Source organism: Crocuta crocuta, unplaced genomic scaffold (assembly GCF_008692635.1).
Source record: "Crocuta crocuta isolate KB4526 unplaced genomic scaffold, BGI_CrCroc_1.0 scaffold103, whole genome shotgun sequence".
NCBI classification, from domain to species: domain Eukaryota; kingdom Metazoa; phylum Chordata; class Mammalia; order Carnivora; family Hyaenidae; genus Crocuta; species Crocuta crocuta.
Window position 1 is genome coordinate 1503507 of NW_027529192.1, and position 18285 is coordinate 1521791.

Below are 18285 nucleotides of genomic sequence, written 5' to 3' on the forward strand. Positions count from 1 at the left end.
CGCGTTCCCCATTAATCTCTCTAGGAATACTACTACCAACAAGTGGGTCAACCAAAGAGGCCAAACTTGGATTGCGCTGACTTGTAATTCATTGATCGCCTGCCATAGCTGATAGCCGTTTACAGCCTCTCTAACAGGGCAAAACAGGGGGAAATAAACTCCCCATAGGCTTAGAAGCTAGGGGAATTTTGCAGCCAAACTGCAATCACATTTCCGTATTTTGTGATTTTGCAGGTGGTGTCATAGGCTGATGACCCCCAAGCCTGTCTCCAGCGGCCTTGTACCAAAGGAACCCCTCTTTTTTTTTCTTTCCAGCCTTCTTTATTTTTATTTTTTTTTCCTGTTTTCTAATTATAGGTAACACCTACCTAATAGAACAATAGCATCCACCCGGCCCTCAGAGGTCTGTATTATTATGCGGATTACTTGATTTTCAATAGCCTAGGTGTCTTTAAAAAGCATGATGTGAATGCAGTTCCTTCGGGAACACCACTGGAAGGTGTATGTCCGCATACGCGGTACAGCACTGAAGAAGTAACCAGTCTGTGCTTTAAGAGAACAGTTCTTTTTCTTTTTTCCCTTTTAAGCCATATTTCCCCTTTCCCTTCGCCCAATAACTTACTTGGCTGATACTTTAAGGTGTACTCAGTCAAAATGCCATTCGGGCGGCTCGGGGGGTCCCATTCCAAAGTGAGGGAGTCTAGCGTCGGGTTAACAATCTTCAAAGACGACGGAGCACTGGGGACTTAGAGTGAGACCACGGAGTCAACGAAACGGTTTCTGAAGGTTTCCAAATGCATTAAAGTGACTACTGTATACGCCACACCCCCACACCGCTCACAGGGTTTTCTGTAACTCACTCTCGTGCCCGACTCCGCCCAGAAACCTGTGACAAGAACCCGTTCACCCAGTCTCTTCCTCTTTTTTCTTGTCACTTCCACGGAGGCTCATTAGAACCGTCCTCCGAAACACCTAGACGCTTTGCCTCTCCCCGGATCCGAACCCGGTATTTTTGAAGGAGACGGAAATCGCTTCATGAGCGGTGTCTTAACGGAAGCAAACTGGTGACTCAGTCAAACGATTCTGACCAGACCCGCGTTCTGGGCCGTGTTGGTCTCCGACAAGCCAGGTGTCCCTGAGCGGCCGGGACGCCCGGCGCGCTGCCCACGCGCAGGGTGACTCCCACCGGGCAGCTGGCGGTCGCCGGGCAGGGCCTGGCTCTGGGAAGGCCCACAGGGCGGCCGGCTCCCGGTGGCAGAGGCTGGCACGTTCCCGGAGGAGACACGCCTAGTCTTTTCTAAATCCACTTCCCCCTGAGGCTGACGGAGGGCGGCGGCTCCCCCTCAGGGCCGCCACCTCCTCTCCACACCCGCCATGTTCTCTAGGCCCCGTAAGGGCCCCACCGCCTCTCCGGACTTGGAACCAAATCTCTCCCTGGAAACCAAGGAGTCAACCTGAATTTCCCTCTCTGCTGTGGTAGGAACCCCTCCCTAAGGAGAGAGAAACAAATGAAGAAGAGAGGAGAGCAGACTTCAAGGTCACCTAGATGTGGGTCCAGCTGCCCACACCCCCCCCCGGCCCTGTAAACTGAGGCAACTTAATCAGACTGCGTGTTGCTGTGTGGTACCGTGTATGGGAGACAAAGAAATAGAAAATGTATTAAAAAAACGATGCCATGTGATGTGGGCCGCTCAGTTCTTTTGGGTACGAGCCCGACTGAGCGGTGCGGCCACAAATAAAGTTGCCTCCTGGAAAGAAAAGCCTCGGCGTCACGACTCTCCGTGCGAGAATCCTGCAGCGCCTGCACACTCGTCCCTCTGCCTCATTTCTTCCGCCTCCCGGGATCCGGCATCCTGTCAGTTCCACCTCATATGTGTCAACCACATCCGTTCCCTACTCTCGTCTCCACCACTGCCCCACTCGGGGCCTTCAGTGGCCTTTGCCTGGGTCTAGAAGGTTCCTGGCACGTAGTTCTAAGCTTCCCACCCCTTTCAGAAGCTGATGACAGCCAAAAAGTCTCCCCAGAAAAATAAACATATTGCATATAAAATGAGGGGGTTCTTGGAGCTCCTTAAACCCAATCATTGACCCCCAAGAGACTGTAGTCTTCAGGTTAAGAGCTTACAGGTTGCTATGACACGGGTCCTCCTTCACTGACCTTCCTCTCTCTTCTCACCATTACTGGCTACACGACTGGCAGTTCCTTAGGGAGCCACACTGTTTCACACCATTGTGTCTGTGGACATACTACCTCCTCTCTTCCTTAGCCTTTCATTCACTGGTCATCTCTACTACGACACCTTCCCTGAACCATCTCCAGGATGAGCGTGACGTCTCACTAGGGAAAGCCTAGAGATGGAGGAGCCTTTAACCTCTAAGGAGCAATGAGCCCAACCAGGAACAAGCAATTACAAGATGGGAGCTGGGACACGGATTGGCCCTCACAGAATGTTGGCTCAGGTGCCACCATCATGAGCCTTTCTTTCTTTCTTTTTTTAATTCTTTAAGGTTTATTTATTTTGAGAGGGAGAAACAGAGCTTGAGCAGGGAAGGGGCAGAGAGAGAGAGGGAGACACAGAATCTGCAGCAGGCTCCAGGCTCCGAGCTGTCAGCACAGAGCCCGACGCGGGGCTCGAACTCATGAACCGCGAGATCATGACCTGAGCCGAAGTTGGACGCTTAACCGACTGAGCCACCCAGGCGCCCCATCATCGTGAACCTTTCAACCAGGAGCTGGGATAGGTTTGTCTGTAAACTCCTTTTATCTAAAAGACCTAAAGAAGCCGTTTTTAATATGGGCTTGCAGTAAAATTCAAATATGTGAATCCCTATCTTTCTTACTCTCCTCTCCCCCTGTCCCTCGTCCACTAGGCTCCCACGTCCCTGTACCCAAAGTCCTCACACCCCACCCCTGCATCAGTAGGGATCTGACCCTCTTCTCCCCCTGCCCCTTCTTGCCATGCTTTTCCTTCTCTTCGCAACCCACTTTCTCCAGGCTTCCAATCTTCTAACGTCACTCAACGTTAGCATAAACTCTGAAGGCGCCCCGGGGAAGGAAGCAAACCACGACTCACAGAATTCTCTTTCTTGCCAGGTGTTTTAGGTTCTTACCCGAGTTCTCATACTTTACAGATGGAGTGACAGAGGCTTAGAGAAAGTACCTGCCTCCCTTCAGGTCCGAAAGGTCATGACCCCAACAAACCTCCAATTACCAAGGTTTCTGACCCTGTGGCTAAGGTGGAGAGATACAAGGCGGGAGGGGGGTTGGGAGCAGAATTCTGTATTGTGAAGCCTTCCGAGGACCCTCAGGCCACCTATCGGAGGACACTGTGCCAGCTTTGCGGGCCCTCCTCTGTCGTGCAGAGCCTCTCGGGATGTACCGTAGGTTCTAGAAACTCAGAGAGGCGTCCGCCCCCTACCTCCTTCTGGAGTGTTAAAGACCCTGTCGGGGCTGGCCGGGCCCTCCCCTTTCCCGTTGACCACTCGGACGTTCAGCGTGTAGTGGCTGAAAGGCTCGAGCCCGGGCAACATGCCGTGGGTCTTGCTGCCCTGGAAAGTGAGGATCTTCTTCTCGATGTGGCGTCTGTTTCTCTTAGGCGAGCCCTCCTGTGCCTTCCAGTAGTAAATCTGAAAGGGCAACAACAACAGTCAGGACGCAGAGCGCGGCAGACAAGATTCTTCTTGCTCGCGAAATTTAGGTGTATGGTTGTGCCCTAGAAAGTTCCCTGGTGCATTTTAGAACATAATTCCTGGCAAACCTGATGGGTATTGATTATGAAGTGAGACAGTGGAAGCCCAGAGACAAGGAGGGAAATCGAACTGAGAATATGTGATGCCGCCTGGGCTATATTCTGCTTGGTGGGAGGCGTCTAAGGGAAATAAATGGAACAGCACGACACCCGCCCAGTTCTTTCTAGAACATTAGGCAAAGCAAGATGATAGAAGGATTTAAGCTGCTTACTTGTATAAAATATTCTGAAAGTAAAAACTACTGCCCAATGCTTACATACTTTTCCAGAGTTAATACAATTTCATGTGCAATAGATCATTTAATTTAAACCTAAAAGCCACACTGAAGCTTTTATTATTAATCCTTTAGCACAGATGAACCCCGAGTGGCTTGTCCCCAGCCACAGGGCACTCACAAGCCATAGTGGATTCTCACCTCCAAAGTCTAGGGCTTTTTCATGAAGTCAAGCTGCATCACTTAATTAAAAATACTTTTTTTAGGGGCACCTGAGCAGCCCAGTTGGTTAAGCGTGTCTGACTTAGGCTCAAGTCATGGTCTCACAGTTCATGAGTTTGAGCCCCGTGTTAGGCTCTGTGCTTACAGCTCAGAGCCTGAAGCTGCTTCAGATTCTGTGTCTCCCTCTCTCTGCTCCTCATCCACTCACACTCTGTCTCTGTCTCTCTCTCTTTCTCAAAAGTAAATAAAACAGTAAAAAAATTTTTTTAATGTGCCTATGTTATCTTATGGACAATTTAACATGCATGGTCCGTATTGTTTCATAATTATTTCTTAAATGTATTTATTTGTTTTGAGCGGGGGAAGAGCCAAGAGAAGAAGAGAGAGAGAATCACAAGCAGGCTCTGTATTGTCGACACAGAGCCCCACGGAGGGCTCGAACTCATGAACCACGAGATCAGGACCTGAGCCAAAATCAAGAGTTGCATGCTCAACCGACTGAGGTACCCCTGTCAGTACTGCTTTAAAGCTAGGTGCATTTCATTGTATTTTAGTTTCTTAAACCTTAGTTTTCCCCACTTTGTCCCTATGTTAATAGTTGGAAGAATTTTAGATCATCTATGGGAAAAGCGGAGGCCACCTTTTTTTTTTTTCCACTTTGGATTCAGTGAGGTTTTGCTTCTGCTCTAGCTGAGGTCCTTAGAGACGGCCCTGTTTGAGGCGATAAACCAGAAGAACTCTCAAGGCCTCAGACCAAGAAAAGTGCCCTGGACACTGGCTGATGGCCTGTTCCTACGGAAAGAGTGAAAAACTCCGCCTTGACTTGCCCGATAGCCTTGCAGGTGTCCTCGGATACTTTTCAGAGGTACCGCGTCCCAGTGCACCTCAGCTAAGGTACTGTTCACCACGTTCACACGCACATTTCCAGGTGCCACCATTGGGACTAGGGGAAAACAGGAAAGGGGGTAGAAGTATCAGTGTTGTTTTGAATTTCATGCAAAAACGCCACGAACAATTTTGGCTTGGCTCTATTTTATGGGTTTTCAAGGTGTGAGAGTTCATTTGCTATTTGTTCACGTGACTTGGTGAGAATAACGTGCCTTTGAAAAATAACAATATTTAACATGCTGAATCTGTTTTTTATAGAGCAGAGAATTTAAATTCAGGAATGTGGAGCATAATTGCTGCTTCCGTCCCTCCCAATCTAAGCGCCCTCTTGCAATGGCCTTGGCTTGCACCTTGGTAAGTCTGTTTCACCGGTATAAATCAAAGTATAAACAAAATAGCATCAAACACTTACGATCTTCTCCGGAATGGCCCATGACCACAGCCGGCTCTGGCGCAAACCCCACGTCATTCAGGGCCTGCACTTTTATCAGGTATGGAACGAAGGTTGGCGTGCCAGAGACAATATATTTGGATACGTTCGCCACGACCACGGACGCCCATTCATCATCGCCATCTTTCTGGCGCCAGCTAACTTTGTACTGGAGGCCTGGACCATTAGATTCGAAACCATTCAAGGGCTACAAGAAAAGCCAAGTAAATCAGAGCCTATAAAACAGACTGTGCAACATTTCCCCAGAACACCAAATTCAATTCTCAGACTTCAAGAAACTGAAACACTAAAGCCCAAGCTATTAACAACGTTCTCCAGGGACCTTATATCTTTTTTTATTTGTGATGAGATTCAAAGCTTATTTGGGATCAACATTTCAAAAGTTCTTAATTTTTTTTCTTCTGTCTCTTTTTTTTAAGTAGGCTTCACGCCCAGGGCGTAGCCCAACATGGCTTGAACTCAAGACCCTAAGATCAAGACCTGAACTGAGATCAAGACTAAGACACTTAACCCACTGAGCCACCCAGGTGCACCACAAAGCTTATTAATTTCTGTCTTGAAGTAGTAAATCCCATATAGGCCTCTTACACTCTGGCTCCACAGTCAAGGGTGGGCAACTGCATAGTTTCCTTCATCTACTCCTGTTTGTGTGATAGCCCACCACTGTCTATTTTACTCAGAGACTGAAGCTGGTGAACTACTTTTTCCTTCATTAAAAAAAAAAAAGTTGGTTTGTTAGAGCACCTGGCTGACTCAGTGGGGAAGCATATGACCCTTAATCTTAGGATTGTGGGTTTGAGTCCCACGTTGGGTATAGAGATTACTTAAAAAGAAAATCTTAAAAAAAAAAACAAAACAAGTTGGTGTGTCAGTCTATCTTGTCATGTCTGTATACATAAATGTACAAGTATGTATGCATCTAAGTGTGCCTGCATGGGTCTACTAAAGTAAGGTTTAAAACCACACAAGTGAATGTGTTAATTTTTAAAGTCCAGAAAATACAGATAAACCAAAAGAGAGAGAGAGAGAGAGAGAGAGAGAGAGAGAGAGAAGCAGCAGTAGCAGCAGCAGCAGAGGTAGTAGTAGTTGAGTACTGGGAATAGCTTGGTACATGTCTTCTAGATGGTTCTCCATGAGATGATAATACTGGCTGGCATTTACTGAGTGCATATGCGTAGGCGCTCTTCTAAGGGCCTTATATGTATTAACTCCTTTAACTGTACGAGGCTGGCTCTACTGCTAGCCTCACGATACAGACACATAACGGAGAAGGTAAGCAGCTGGCTTGCGGTCATGCAGTTAGCAAGTGACACAGCTGGTATTTGCGCCCATTCATTCTGGCTCCAGGAATCAAACTTTTAACTACAACACAATAATGTCTCTTAAATAAATATTTTCCCCCCAAGTGGATGACATGGGATTTCAATATAGATATTGTTTACAAACAACTTTTTTTCATTCACTCTAAAATACACCAAGGAAAGTTGAAGGCTTCGTGGCGAGCTCACCTTCCAGGTAATCACCAAATTATCCGGCTCGGATCCTAGTCCCTCCACAGCTGTGGGATTTGTATCCGGTTCTAGAAGTTAAGCAGCCACATATGTGTAAGCTTCGGTCTTTCTCAAAAAGCAGAAAGATTTTCCATTTTATTTCCTTTCATAGAAGCCCTGCCCCGTTACTTACCTGCAGCTTTAGTCAAATACTGTTCAGATGCCTCGCTGGGCAGGCTCCTCCCGAGGCTGTTCACTGCCATCACTCTGAAGGAGTAGTTCACATACGGCGACAGCTTCAGCTGGGCTGTGGTCTGCGTTCCAGAAACCTTGGTTTGGTGGTGCCACAGCCCTGCCTCATGCATTGCGTCTTCATATTCAATGATGAATTCTGGCCACAACACACACACACACGCACACGCACACGCACACGCACACACATAGAACCCAAGAGAATTCAGTCAGTCACACAACGGTAGGTTGCTACGAAAATGAAGAGGACAATCTAACACGAGTAGCTGAACATGGATTACTTCACTTTCAAGAAGAATCCTGTCAGAATATTTTGATTTAAGAATTCTATCATTATCCTCAATACCCAATACCCAATAATATTTGGTATTCTTTCTCTAGCATGCTGAGTTTAGTTACCTAAAACTATTTAGAAGTGGTCTACACATCCTTTGGAAAGTTTAAATACATGAAAATATGGTCAGGGTTTTTTTTTTATCATAACAGGAAAAATTAAAATAAATATAATGAGGGGCACCTGGATGGCTCCGTTGGTTAAGCGTCTGACTTTGGCTCAGGTCATGATCGCACGGTTCATGGGTTTAAGCCCCGCATCGGGCTCTGTGCTGACAGCTCAGAGCCTGGAGTCTGTTTCGGATTCTGTGTCTCCCCTTCTTGCTGCCCCTCCCCTGTTCATACTTTCTCTCTCTCTCTCAAAAATAAATAAACATTAAAACATTTGAGAATAAATATAGTGAGATATCACTTTCCACTAAGCAGATTGGCAGCAACTCAGAAGTTTAACAGACTTTGTTGACTCTTACACAGGGAAACAAGCATTCTCATACACTGGCTCTGGGAAGTGTACATCAGTACAACTTCTATAGAGAATAATTTAGGACATCTCACAACATTCAACTCTGACATCTTCTCTTTGAGAGATTGTACCCCTAGCAATTTATTTTGAATGAATGTGCTCGTGCATATGCTCACAGACACAGGGAAAAGAATCCACACTGTGACACTGTTTACTGTTGAAACAACCCAAGTGCAAAACAACCTAAATGTTCATCAATAGAATCCTGGTCAAATAAACTTTGGCACATGCACACAATGGAATACTCTGCAGCTATAAAAAATGAATGGGGCTGCGGTGTCTGGTTGGCTCAGTCAATTAAGCATCTGACTTCGGCTCAGGTCATGATGTCGTGGTTTGGGAGTTCGAGCTCTGCATTGGGCTCTGTGCAGACAGCTCAGAGCCTGGAGCCTGCTTCGGATTCTGTGTCTCCCTCTGTCTGAGCCCCTCCCACGCTCAATACTCTGTGTCTTTCTCTGTCTCTCAAAAAATGAATAAATGTTAAAAATTTTTTTTTAAATGAACGGGGCTACTCCATATGCCACCCAAATGGGAGGATTTCTAAAATACGCAGTTAAGTGTAGCCAAGTAGGGTATGGAAAGGTGTGGAATACTTATGTAAAAGCACAAAGAATTACCATAACACATACACATACATATACGCTTGACTATATGTGTACTACCTCTCAGAGCACACACACTGATGCCAACAGTGTCATGGAGAAACAGAGAATCAGAGGTGTGCAGAAGACTTACTTCTAAGTGCATATCCTTCTGCATTTACTAAAATTTTGCGGCATGTACATGTTTTACCCTGGTAAAAAAAAAATCGGTATTTAGATATTTGTTAATTGCCTACTAATGTGCCATGCGCCACGATCTGAATTACAGAGATGAAGTAGAAATGTTGTGTGTTGCAGTTCTCTGAAGCTAAGTGGCTAGAGTTTTCCTTTCGCTCTCTACTCACTTGCTGGTGATCTCCAGTCTCATAAACTGGTGCCCGTTTATATGGACAGCCCCTCCCCCTCCCCTCAACTGTACTTGGACAGACAGTTCATTGACTCAACATCTCCACTTGACTCTCTATCATAGCAGGACAAACAGGTTACGACCAAGAGTGATCCTGATTCTCCTCCCCAAGTGGCAGTGACAGCTCAGGTCAAAACTGTGAAGTCCGGAACTTAACGGAGGACCGCGGGGGGGAAGAAGGGGGGAAATAGTGGGGGAGAGGGAGAGAGGCAAACCATGAGAGACTCTTGAATGCTGAGAACAAACTGAGGACTCATGGGTGGGGGAGGGGAAGGGGGGTGATGGGCATGGAGGAGGGCACTTGTGGGGATGAGCACTGGGTGTTATATGGAAACCAACGTGACAATAAACTATTTGTAAAAAAACAAACTGTGAAGTCCATTTTCAATCCTCTCCTTCCATACTTTCAGTAGTTTTGTTGGTTGGACCTTTAAAGCATGCATAATCTGACCATTTTTCAGCACCTCCATCCCTCTCGACCTATTCCAAGCCACCGTTATCTCCTGCATGAAGCATGGCATAACCTCCCACCCCATGAGTTCCCAAATGTTCTCGGTTCATGGTGCACTTAGAGTCTCGGTAATTTTCTTCACGGTTTCCTTAGGCCAAAAGAAGTATCTAATATTTCCAGGGAAGTAGTTAGGTCCATACAACTTCGTAAATGTTCATGTCTTAAGAACTCAAAAAACCTGTTCGGCACTAAGTAACTTCTCACACCTTGTGAAGGGATTGGACACCACCTTCCTCATTTTCTGTCACACGCTGATTTTCATGTGGTACTGGCTTTGCACCACAGCAAAAATGGCTTTGCATATAAGGCATCACCACAATATGATACAGCGATATCATGTTGGAACTGTAAGTTCCAAGCTAATATTTAATGTGGTGTCTGACAGATGTGACAGTGTTTTGTAAATTAACTTATTTTTATCTTCGAGAGTGAGTGAGTGTGGGAGGGGCAGAGGGAAAGAGAGAGAGCCTGAAGCAGGCTTCATGCTTCACACGGAGCCTGATGCGGGGCTCAATCCCATGACCCTGGGACTATGACCTGAGCCAAAATAAAGAGTCAGAGGCTCAATCAACTGAACCAATAAGGCGCCCCAACTGTGTTTTTTAAATATCAAAATTTAAGAATCAAAAGTTTAAAAAAATACCCCGAGGCACCCTTGTGAGTTTGGTGAGGTTCTACAGGGGACTTCATGGAGAACTTCAGTCCCACCTGCCTCCCTGCATCCCGTCTTGTTCTTCTAGAGGCCGTCTTCAGTAGAGGAGCCACAGTGATTCATTCATCATTCCTCTACTTAACTCCTTCCCATGACTTCCCAACCCTTACAATGGCCTGCAAGACCTGCACAGTCACAGTCCACCCCTTGGTTACTGTAGTGGCTCAGTACAGGCTCCGTGGTCTTCCATGCACACTGCAGCAGACCTTTGGGGAAGGTGCGGGCAAAGGAGACTGATGTCAACACTCCCTGTTGAAGGTTCTTTCCTGAAGGGAGGTCTGAGTAGTGTGTGTGTGTTCTACGTATATACATATGTGTATATATGTATACATACACACACACACCCTTATACAGTGTGTATGGCATTTTACATACATATACACATATACAATGATATTATATTCAACATAATATATATTATTAACTTTATTTCATTTGTGTCCTCTGCTAAAATATAAGATCCATAGGGGCAGAAATTTCTGACTATGTTGTTTTAGAACAGTGCCTGGTACATAACAGGCAGTCAATCAATATCTGTTGAATCAATGAGTGGATGAATGAAAGAAGAGAAATGCTTTGAAATCTGATGGTCTTATTTTAACACTGCTACAAAGAGTCTGCAAGTGTCCTAACTGGCTAAATCTGGCTACTGTATTGAATTAATTGGAAGACTCAGGATGAATGGATGAGTGTTCTGATCAAGGACTAAAACCTCAGTTGAGAAAGGAACACTACAAAATAACACGAGATAGAGAGGTGGCTTCTGTTGAATTTCACTGGAAATAGTCCGTTATACCAGCAGGTGCAATACATCAACACACACGTCATTTCAGAGTAATCTGAGGAAAGGAATCTAATTTTCCTGCAGCAAATACCTGAAGGTAATAATATATTACAGGTCTGTGATACTCTCTGAAGTATCTCTTCAGTTTTAAAACTTGTAAGCACATCTAGATTCTAACTTTATTAAGCTCTTCCAGTGTCCTCATGGTGTGGCTCTCTTTTGACTTCACTCCCTAGGTTAGCATCATCATGGCAAGGATAGGACATTGCGGAATGTGCCCCTTCATAGCAGGGGCTGATGGGAAGAAAGAGACCCGTACTGGAAGGTAACAGACCTAATGTCCACACCCAGTTCCATTACCAACTGTGGGTCTGAAAAGTCACTTTACTCACCAAATCTCAGTTTCCCGATACACACATGGGCAGGACAGTGCCTCGTCTCTCTACCCTTTTCTCCCACGTTAATGGGCAAAATGAAGAGCTTACAATACATCTTCCTACTATGGTGGGAATTTACTGCGATAGTTTTTTAAAAAAAAATATGTTATTTATTTTTGAGAAAGACAGAGACAGAGCATGAGGCAGGGAGAGGGGCAAAGAGAGAGAGAGACACAGAGAATCCGAAGCAGGCTGTGCAGAGCTGGGGTTGTACTCACTAACCAGGAGATCATGACCTGAACCGAAGTCGGATGCCTAACCCACCAAGTCACCCAGGTGCCCCAAATTTACAGTGATTCTTATGGATCTCATACGCAACATGAAAGTGTATTTGCTTAGTTAACATCTTCAGCAATTAAGTAACGTCTTCTACCAGAAGCTGTAACTGGGAATAACTCCGGCTCTAGAGAGAGGACAGCTATAAACAAATGCTTCTGTTCTCTTAGTAATTTGCCAGCAAATTCTCTGTAAGGAATTTCAATCGCACATGACAAAATACTTCAGAAATGCTCGTGAAATTTATCAGTGACATAGAAAATGACATCACATACCTGTAATAGGGCTATTGTTGTCATCGCCTGGGGTCCACGACAGCTGAACACTTTTGTCGAGTTGATCTGTCAATTCTAAGTCAAAGGGAGGATTTGGGACATCTGCAGACCGAACACACACACCACGATTAACCATCCATCCTTAGGAGGGTTTCTCTTACTTACTTGTAATACTATTCACAGGGGGTGCATCTTAAAGACACAGTGCACTTAATGGTCGATGAGCATGCAACAGACATGAAATGCCAACAGCCGAGGTTGCTGGGAACACACAAGCACACTCACGCCAACCCATCAGTGAGTTCTGCTTGCTTCTTTTCCACATGAAACCGAATCACGTGTGACCAAAACGGGTGAGGCGGGCCTACATGGTTCACCAGCACTCTCGGTGTGCCTTCTCACACACATGAAGGAGCGCAGACAGAAAAAATAATATTGAAGCTTGATTTCTAATAAATGGGCAACAGAGAATAGCAAATGCTGAAACACAAAAACAGGCAAGTCCGTGTACTGCTTATTAAGAAGACTTGGATGTTCTTTTGGAAATGTGTGAAGTGATGGGTTTTGGAGCTCCTGGAGAATATTCGTGTTTTTAAGGGAATTCTAAGATTGCTGATCTGTAAGCCGCTCTCAGCATGCATACCTCATGCGGATACTCAGTACAACAGTCGGGCATCAGGGGACACGGTGTGTTCACTCGCAGAGGACTCGAGGGTACAGACACCTGTTGGGATGACGGTGACCCAGGAGCATGTCTGTTTCTTCTAAAGGTGAATTCTCTGAGATCCAGAGAATTAATGTTCCCCTCTGGGCTCTTTCCTGACCTTGATCTTGCTTGTGACTGTAGTTCTCGGGGAACCAGAGGCCGTACAGAAATATTGGGCACTGCTTTCCCACCGGTAAAGAAACAGTAAATGTCTGCCAAGATTCTTCTACAGCATAACTAAGGATACTGTATAAAATCCAGTCGAGGTTATGCCATAAAATTAATTTTTGTATTTATATGCTGACTAAAGACGAAGGTTCTTTAATTGAAAAGAATTCTGGAAACAATTTCAGATTTATTTTCCAGACTCAGAAAAATCAGACAACCTGGAAGTGCCTCCCTGTTGGTCTTTCTTTAGTGATTTTTGTTTCTTAAACACAGTGAGCTGGTTTTCTCTACGACAAAAGCCAAATGTTATTCAAAAACAGTCACTGTTTTCCTGTATAAATTTCTCGAAGATGGAATCCCAAACATTTATGTTTCCAAAGCAACTTGCTATAAATAAATAAAATATTTAGACTGAAATAAAAACCTAATTTGTGGAATTTTTGAGATATTTTTTCAAAATATTTGTAAATATCAAAATATCTGTAAAATGTGGATGGCAACTTTTGAAAAAGCACTATGCTCCTTTGCAAGGGAATTATCAAAGAGGGACTTCTATATTGAAGTGACTTTAGAATAACACAGGAAAGGGGTGCCTGGGTGGCTCAGTCGGTTGAGCGTCCGACTCCGGCTCAGGTCAGGATCTCACGGTTCATGGGTTCGAGCCCCGCGTCGGGCTCTGTGCTGACAGCTCGGAGCCTGGATCCTGCTTCGGATTCTGTGTCTCCCTCTCTCTCTGCCCCTCCCCTGCTCGCATTCTCTCTCTCTGTCTCTCAACAATGAATACACATAAAAAAAATTAAAAAAAAAAAAAAGAATAACGCATGAAATATCTAGACACAAGTGGTAACACATTCAGTGAAACATTCCAGAACCATCATGAAGAAATGATTCAAAGCAGTGAACTGGCAATGCAACAGAACATTGAACAGAGCCCTCTTCCTTAAAGAAACACAATGATGTGACAGAGAAAAGAAAGTAATTTTTTTTTTTTTGGAGATGTGGACTTGCTTGACAGAAAACAGAGAAAGAAGACTTGTATTAGTTTACCGTAAATAGGAGCTGGAGTTGGAGTAGGAGCTAGAAAGGACATTAATATAAAGGATTTTAATCAAAATGAGGAATGGGAAGATATAAGATAGCACAAGACAAAGACTGAACATGGTTCAGATTCAACACGAAGCTGTGCGCTTAGCTGTGGGACACGGCATCCACAAACAGTCCCAGCGTGGTGGGGGGGTCATTTAGTTTTAAATAAAATACATCATTTCACCCAATTTTCTTCTACAAGTATCACTAATAGGCGCACGCATCATTTTGTACCAGTGCCGCTACAGGGGTATATTTATACTGAAATGACTGCCTCCACGGCGTCTTTCAGAGAAGAAGCATGTAGGTCTTTAACTCACGCACACGCCTGTGACACTACATCAAGCAAACATTTAGTACCGAGTGTTCCTTCCAGCCTAACACGGGCAGCAGCGGTGCCACGTGCCCTAGTGCTTACCGACGACGCTGAGCACGGCGCTGGCGGAAACCACGTCCAGAGTTGTGTTGGCCACACATGTGTACGTCCCGCCGTCGCCGTCCCTCACATCAGCTACCTCCAAATGGTCTTTGTCAACGGTAAACCTGCGGAGAAAACGTGTTCAGAGCAGCTGAAACGGACATCCAGCCACACACGATGGATGGCGGCGTTACCGGTGTGAAAGAGGCTCTGGGAAGCTGAAAAGCGAGAAAGATGAGGGCCTGGGTGGCTCAGGCTGTTGAGCGTTGGACTCTTGATTTCGGCTCAGGTCATCATGATCTCACAGTTTGTGAGACTGAGCCCTGCACTGGGCTCTGTGCTGACAGCGCGGAGCCTGCTTGGGATTCTCCGTCTCCCATCTCTACCCTTCCCCTGCTCATTGATCTCTCTCTCGAAATAAATAAATAAACTTTTTTAAAAAGAGAGAAAGATGATAAAGATTTGCAGTTCATTAGAGCAAAAATCCAAAAAACATGTACCACTTTGATAATGATTAGAGTTGGAAAACAGAGGGGACTAGAAACTTGGGTTAGCAGGATGTCAAGTCATCTGGTCTGGTGGTTTATCAAGCATGCTTCTGGAGTTTTAGGAACTTCCTTAAAGACCAGGGGCACCCAGAGGCGAGGTGGGGACAGCTGTAACTACCCTTACTAGCGGCCTTTCCTGTGGCTTCTGCTCCTAGAAAACATTCGAACACTACCCATTCAGCTCAATTCCTAACAAAGTGTGTATTTTTAGATAATTTATTGGGGTGCCTGGGTGGCTCAGTCAATTGAGCGTCCAACTCTTGATTTCAGCTCAGGTCATGATCTCACAGTTTGTGAGATCAAGCCCCACATCAGGCTCTGCACTGACAGCGCAAAGGCTACTTGGGATTCTCTCTCTCTCTCTCTCTCTCTCTGTCCCTCCCCACTTGTGCGTTCTCTCTTTCTCTCAAAATAAATAAATATTAAAAAATAATGTATTATTTACTGCAGACGTTTTCTGCCATTTTTGCCATGTGCATAAACTCTCATAAGAAAGTAAATGCAAAGAATAGTATCAACTTTATCACAAGAAACAGGATGACTTAGATCAGCCAGTACCATGAAGAATTTCCTAGAGGTGGGGCATCTGGGGGGCTCGGTCAGTTAAGCATTCAACTTTGGCTCAGGACATGATCTCACAGTTTGTGAGTTCGAGTCCTGCACCGGGCTCTGTGCTGACGACTCAGAGCCTGGTACCTGCTTCGGATTCTGTGTCTCCCTCTCTCTCTGACCCTCCCCTGCTCGTGCTGTCTCTCTCTCTCTCTCTCTCCTAGAAATAAAACATTTAAAAAAAAATGAATAAACGTTGAAAATTTTTTAAAAAAAGTTTCCTAGCAGTTACTAGCCAGCATGAAAAATTACTCAGTAGGTCAAAAATCCATGTAAATCGGATTCATGCATGATTTCAGTGAGGCTCATAAATTGTTAACTGTCTCTGCAGGGAATTTCGAAGTTAAAGCTTCAGCCAGATTCACTCTACAGTCATTTCTTCCTATTTTCTTCTCATCTTTAGCAACTCAGATTCCCCCAATAAAACTGCCAGCTGGAAGCACAGAATTACATGGAAATTCTGGGTATAGAAGAGAAGGCCACATGGGTTTTTTTTTTAGGGGCCATTAAGTAACAGGCACTGTTGGGGCGCATTTGCAAGCAAACCACAGAAAGCATTTCCACCAGCACACAGCATCCTTCCACTAGGGGGCGACGCTGTGGCCCTGGTGCCCGCTAAGATTCACACAGTCAGCTCAGTACCTATTCCGTCAAATTGACGCTTCGTCAGGAAGATGGATATGACCTTGATTTCATTCCAAGCTCAAGGACTGCTTAGGCTCTTTTAAATACCTGTGTTTTCCTCCCCTTCTCTTTCTACTGGCTTTACATGAAATCAAAAGAAAATGGCCTCTCCAAATAGAAACCAGTGGCCTTTAAAATACCGATAAGGATTCAGGCGCCCTCTGCTCATTAAAGCAATTGTATTTCTGCTTATTTGTAGAATGGTAATGAAAACATCTGCTGAGACTTCACTGTACGTGGTCGAAAACAATGGACGTCACCCAAGGCCTGAGAGGGTGCTCGCATCCGGAAGTGCCCAGGAGACCAACATGCAAAGATACAACAGGGGCGCCTGGGTGGCTCAGTCAGTTAAGCATCCAACTTTGGCTCAGATNCAAATAAAAAAAAAAAAAGATACAACAAACATTCTCAGGGTCTTATTTCGATGACTTGATGCCTCTTTAGGTCCAAGCATTTTGCGGCGGGGGGGGAAAGCACATTTTTATTTTTTTTTTCTTGGAGAGAGCAGATTTCAGAAACTTTAAAAGCATCTCTGTTAAGTCACTCTACATTAAATCTTTCATTCAAAGCAGCTTAAAGAGACAAGGAAGAGAAAGGAAAGAAATGGTCTTCAAGTACCTTCCGTCACTGGGCAGCTCACCGTTGTCCTTCAGCCACGTGATGGTGGGGATCAAAGTGTGATCGTGTTTCACTTTGCATTCAAAGGATACCGTGCTCCCTCTTTGCACGACTGCGTATTCAGGCTGCTTAATGATCCTAGTTGGGTCTGAAATTTAACTATCGTTATCCATTGCCAAAGCTGAAGAATTTGCTCAAAGCCATATGATATGCGACGAAGCTTCGTCCCCTCTGCCTTACCTTTGATTTCTAAGTGGACTTCATTCTTTGCTATTCCTAACTTATTCCTTGCCACACACGTGTAAGTTCCCGTGCTGTCCTTTTGGGCCACAGGAATTTCCAAAGTCCCATTTTCGTGCAAAATGTAAATATCGTCCCGGAGCGCACTCCCCTTAGCCTCTCTGAACCTCCATTACAGAAAGTATCACAAGGGAAACAAAAAAAAGTCATAATTTGAAGTCAGACATAAAATGCTACATTCAAGGTCAGCACATGATGATCTGTATTGAAGTATCAAGTTCAGAGACGTCTGGAATCTGCACAAGACGTTTACAATTGCATGCTTGTGGGTCACTGGGGTTAATAAAACTGGAAGAGTTAATCAGAAATGCTGTGGAAGCATTAGGGTGACAATGTGAAAAACTTAAANAAAAAAAAAAACTTAAATTGTAATTTTCAGTATCAGAGATTCGTACTTAATAAATACATCAATACCTATTCTACCTCAAAATAGACAATAAAACAGGGTAAAATGAAGACTGATCTTTCTGACATCTCCTTCCTAGTGGGACATACCTGTGAGCCCGTCTGCAGGCTCTAATTCTAAAGCGATCTTGATTGGAAGGTATTTGATTTGAATTCTAAAGAGAGCTTTGATTTGTATCAATTAGAATTTATTCAGGGAAGAAAAACAGCAAAGCATGTATGCAAAGCATGTGTTCCTGCAGCTTCCTGGCTACTGTCAGACGGAAGTGGGGACTGATGACAGAGAGTGAGGCAAAGTCTACCTAAGCTAAGTGTCACCTCAACCAGGATACCATCCACGCAAGCACCGCGCCTCTCCGCTCGCTAAGGTGGAGACGAGGGCAGACAGTCCATAATCCTGCGCCTGGCTTTGCTCTCACATCAGTAGCAGGAGCCCAGCTCAGCGTCCGGCCCTGATCGATGATCGGAAACTGAATGTTCTCATTGTCTTTCACTCATTCCTTCTGAGCTGCTGCCTCACCCAGCCTGTGCCTCCCAATTCACGGTAAGGGAAGCGAGAGAGGGGCGAGCGGCATGTGACTGGGATGCTTTCACAGGAGCGTGTGGATGGAGCCCAG

The 18285-nt window shown here is 45.1% G+C and overlaps 1 protein-coding gene across 7 annotated transcripts in view; it reads right to left on the minus strand.

The window, feature by feature from the left end:
• The window catches only part of NRCAM (neuronal cell adhesion molecule), a 78321-nt gene that overhangs the window by 25924 nt on the left and 34112 nt on the right, over positions 1 to 18285 (minus strand). For 6 of the 7 annotated variants that reach the window (XM_077758327.1, XM_077758326.1, XM_077758325.1 and 3 more), the window contains 10 exons: positions 17204 to 17370; positions 16964 to 17111; positions 14505 to 14629; positions 12127 to 12228; positions 7209 to 7406; positions 7034 to 7104; positions 5487 to 5712; positions 5014 to 5129; positions 3420 to 3627; positions 623 to 745 (listed from right to left, as the gene is read on the minus strand). In XM_077758327.1, coding sequence (XP_077614453.1) covers positions 623 to 745; positions 3420 to 3627; positions 5014 to 5129; positions 5487 to 5712; positions 7034 to 7104; positions 7209 to 7406; positions 12127 to 12228; positions 14505 to 14629; positions 16964 to 17111; positions 17204 to 17370 — 1484 coding nt within the window. Of the gene's footprint in view, positions 1 to 622; positions 746 to 3419; positions 3628 to 5013; positions 5130 to 5486; positions 5713 to 7033; positions 7105 to 7208; positions 7407 to 12126; positions 12229 to 14047; positions 14078 to 14504; positions 14630 to 16963; positions 17112 to 17203; positions 17371 to 18285 lie in introns of all 7 variants that reach the window. The other variant, XM_077758321.1, reaches the window with a different exon arrangement.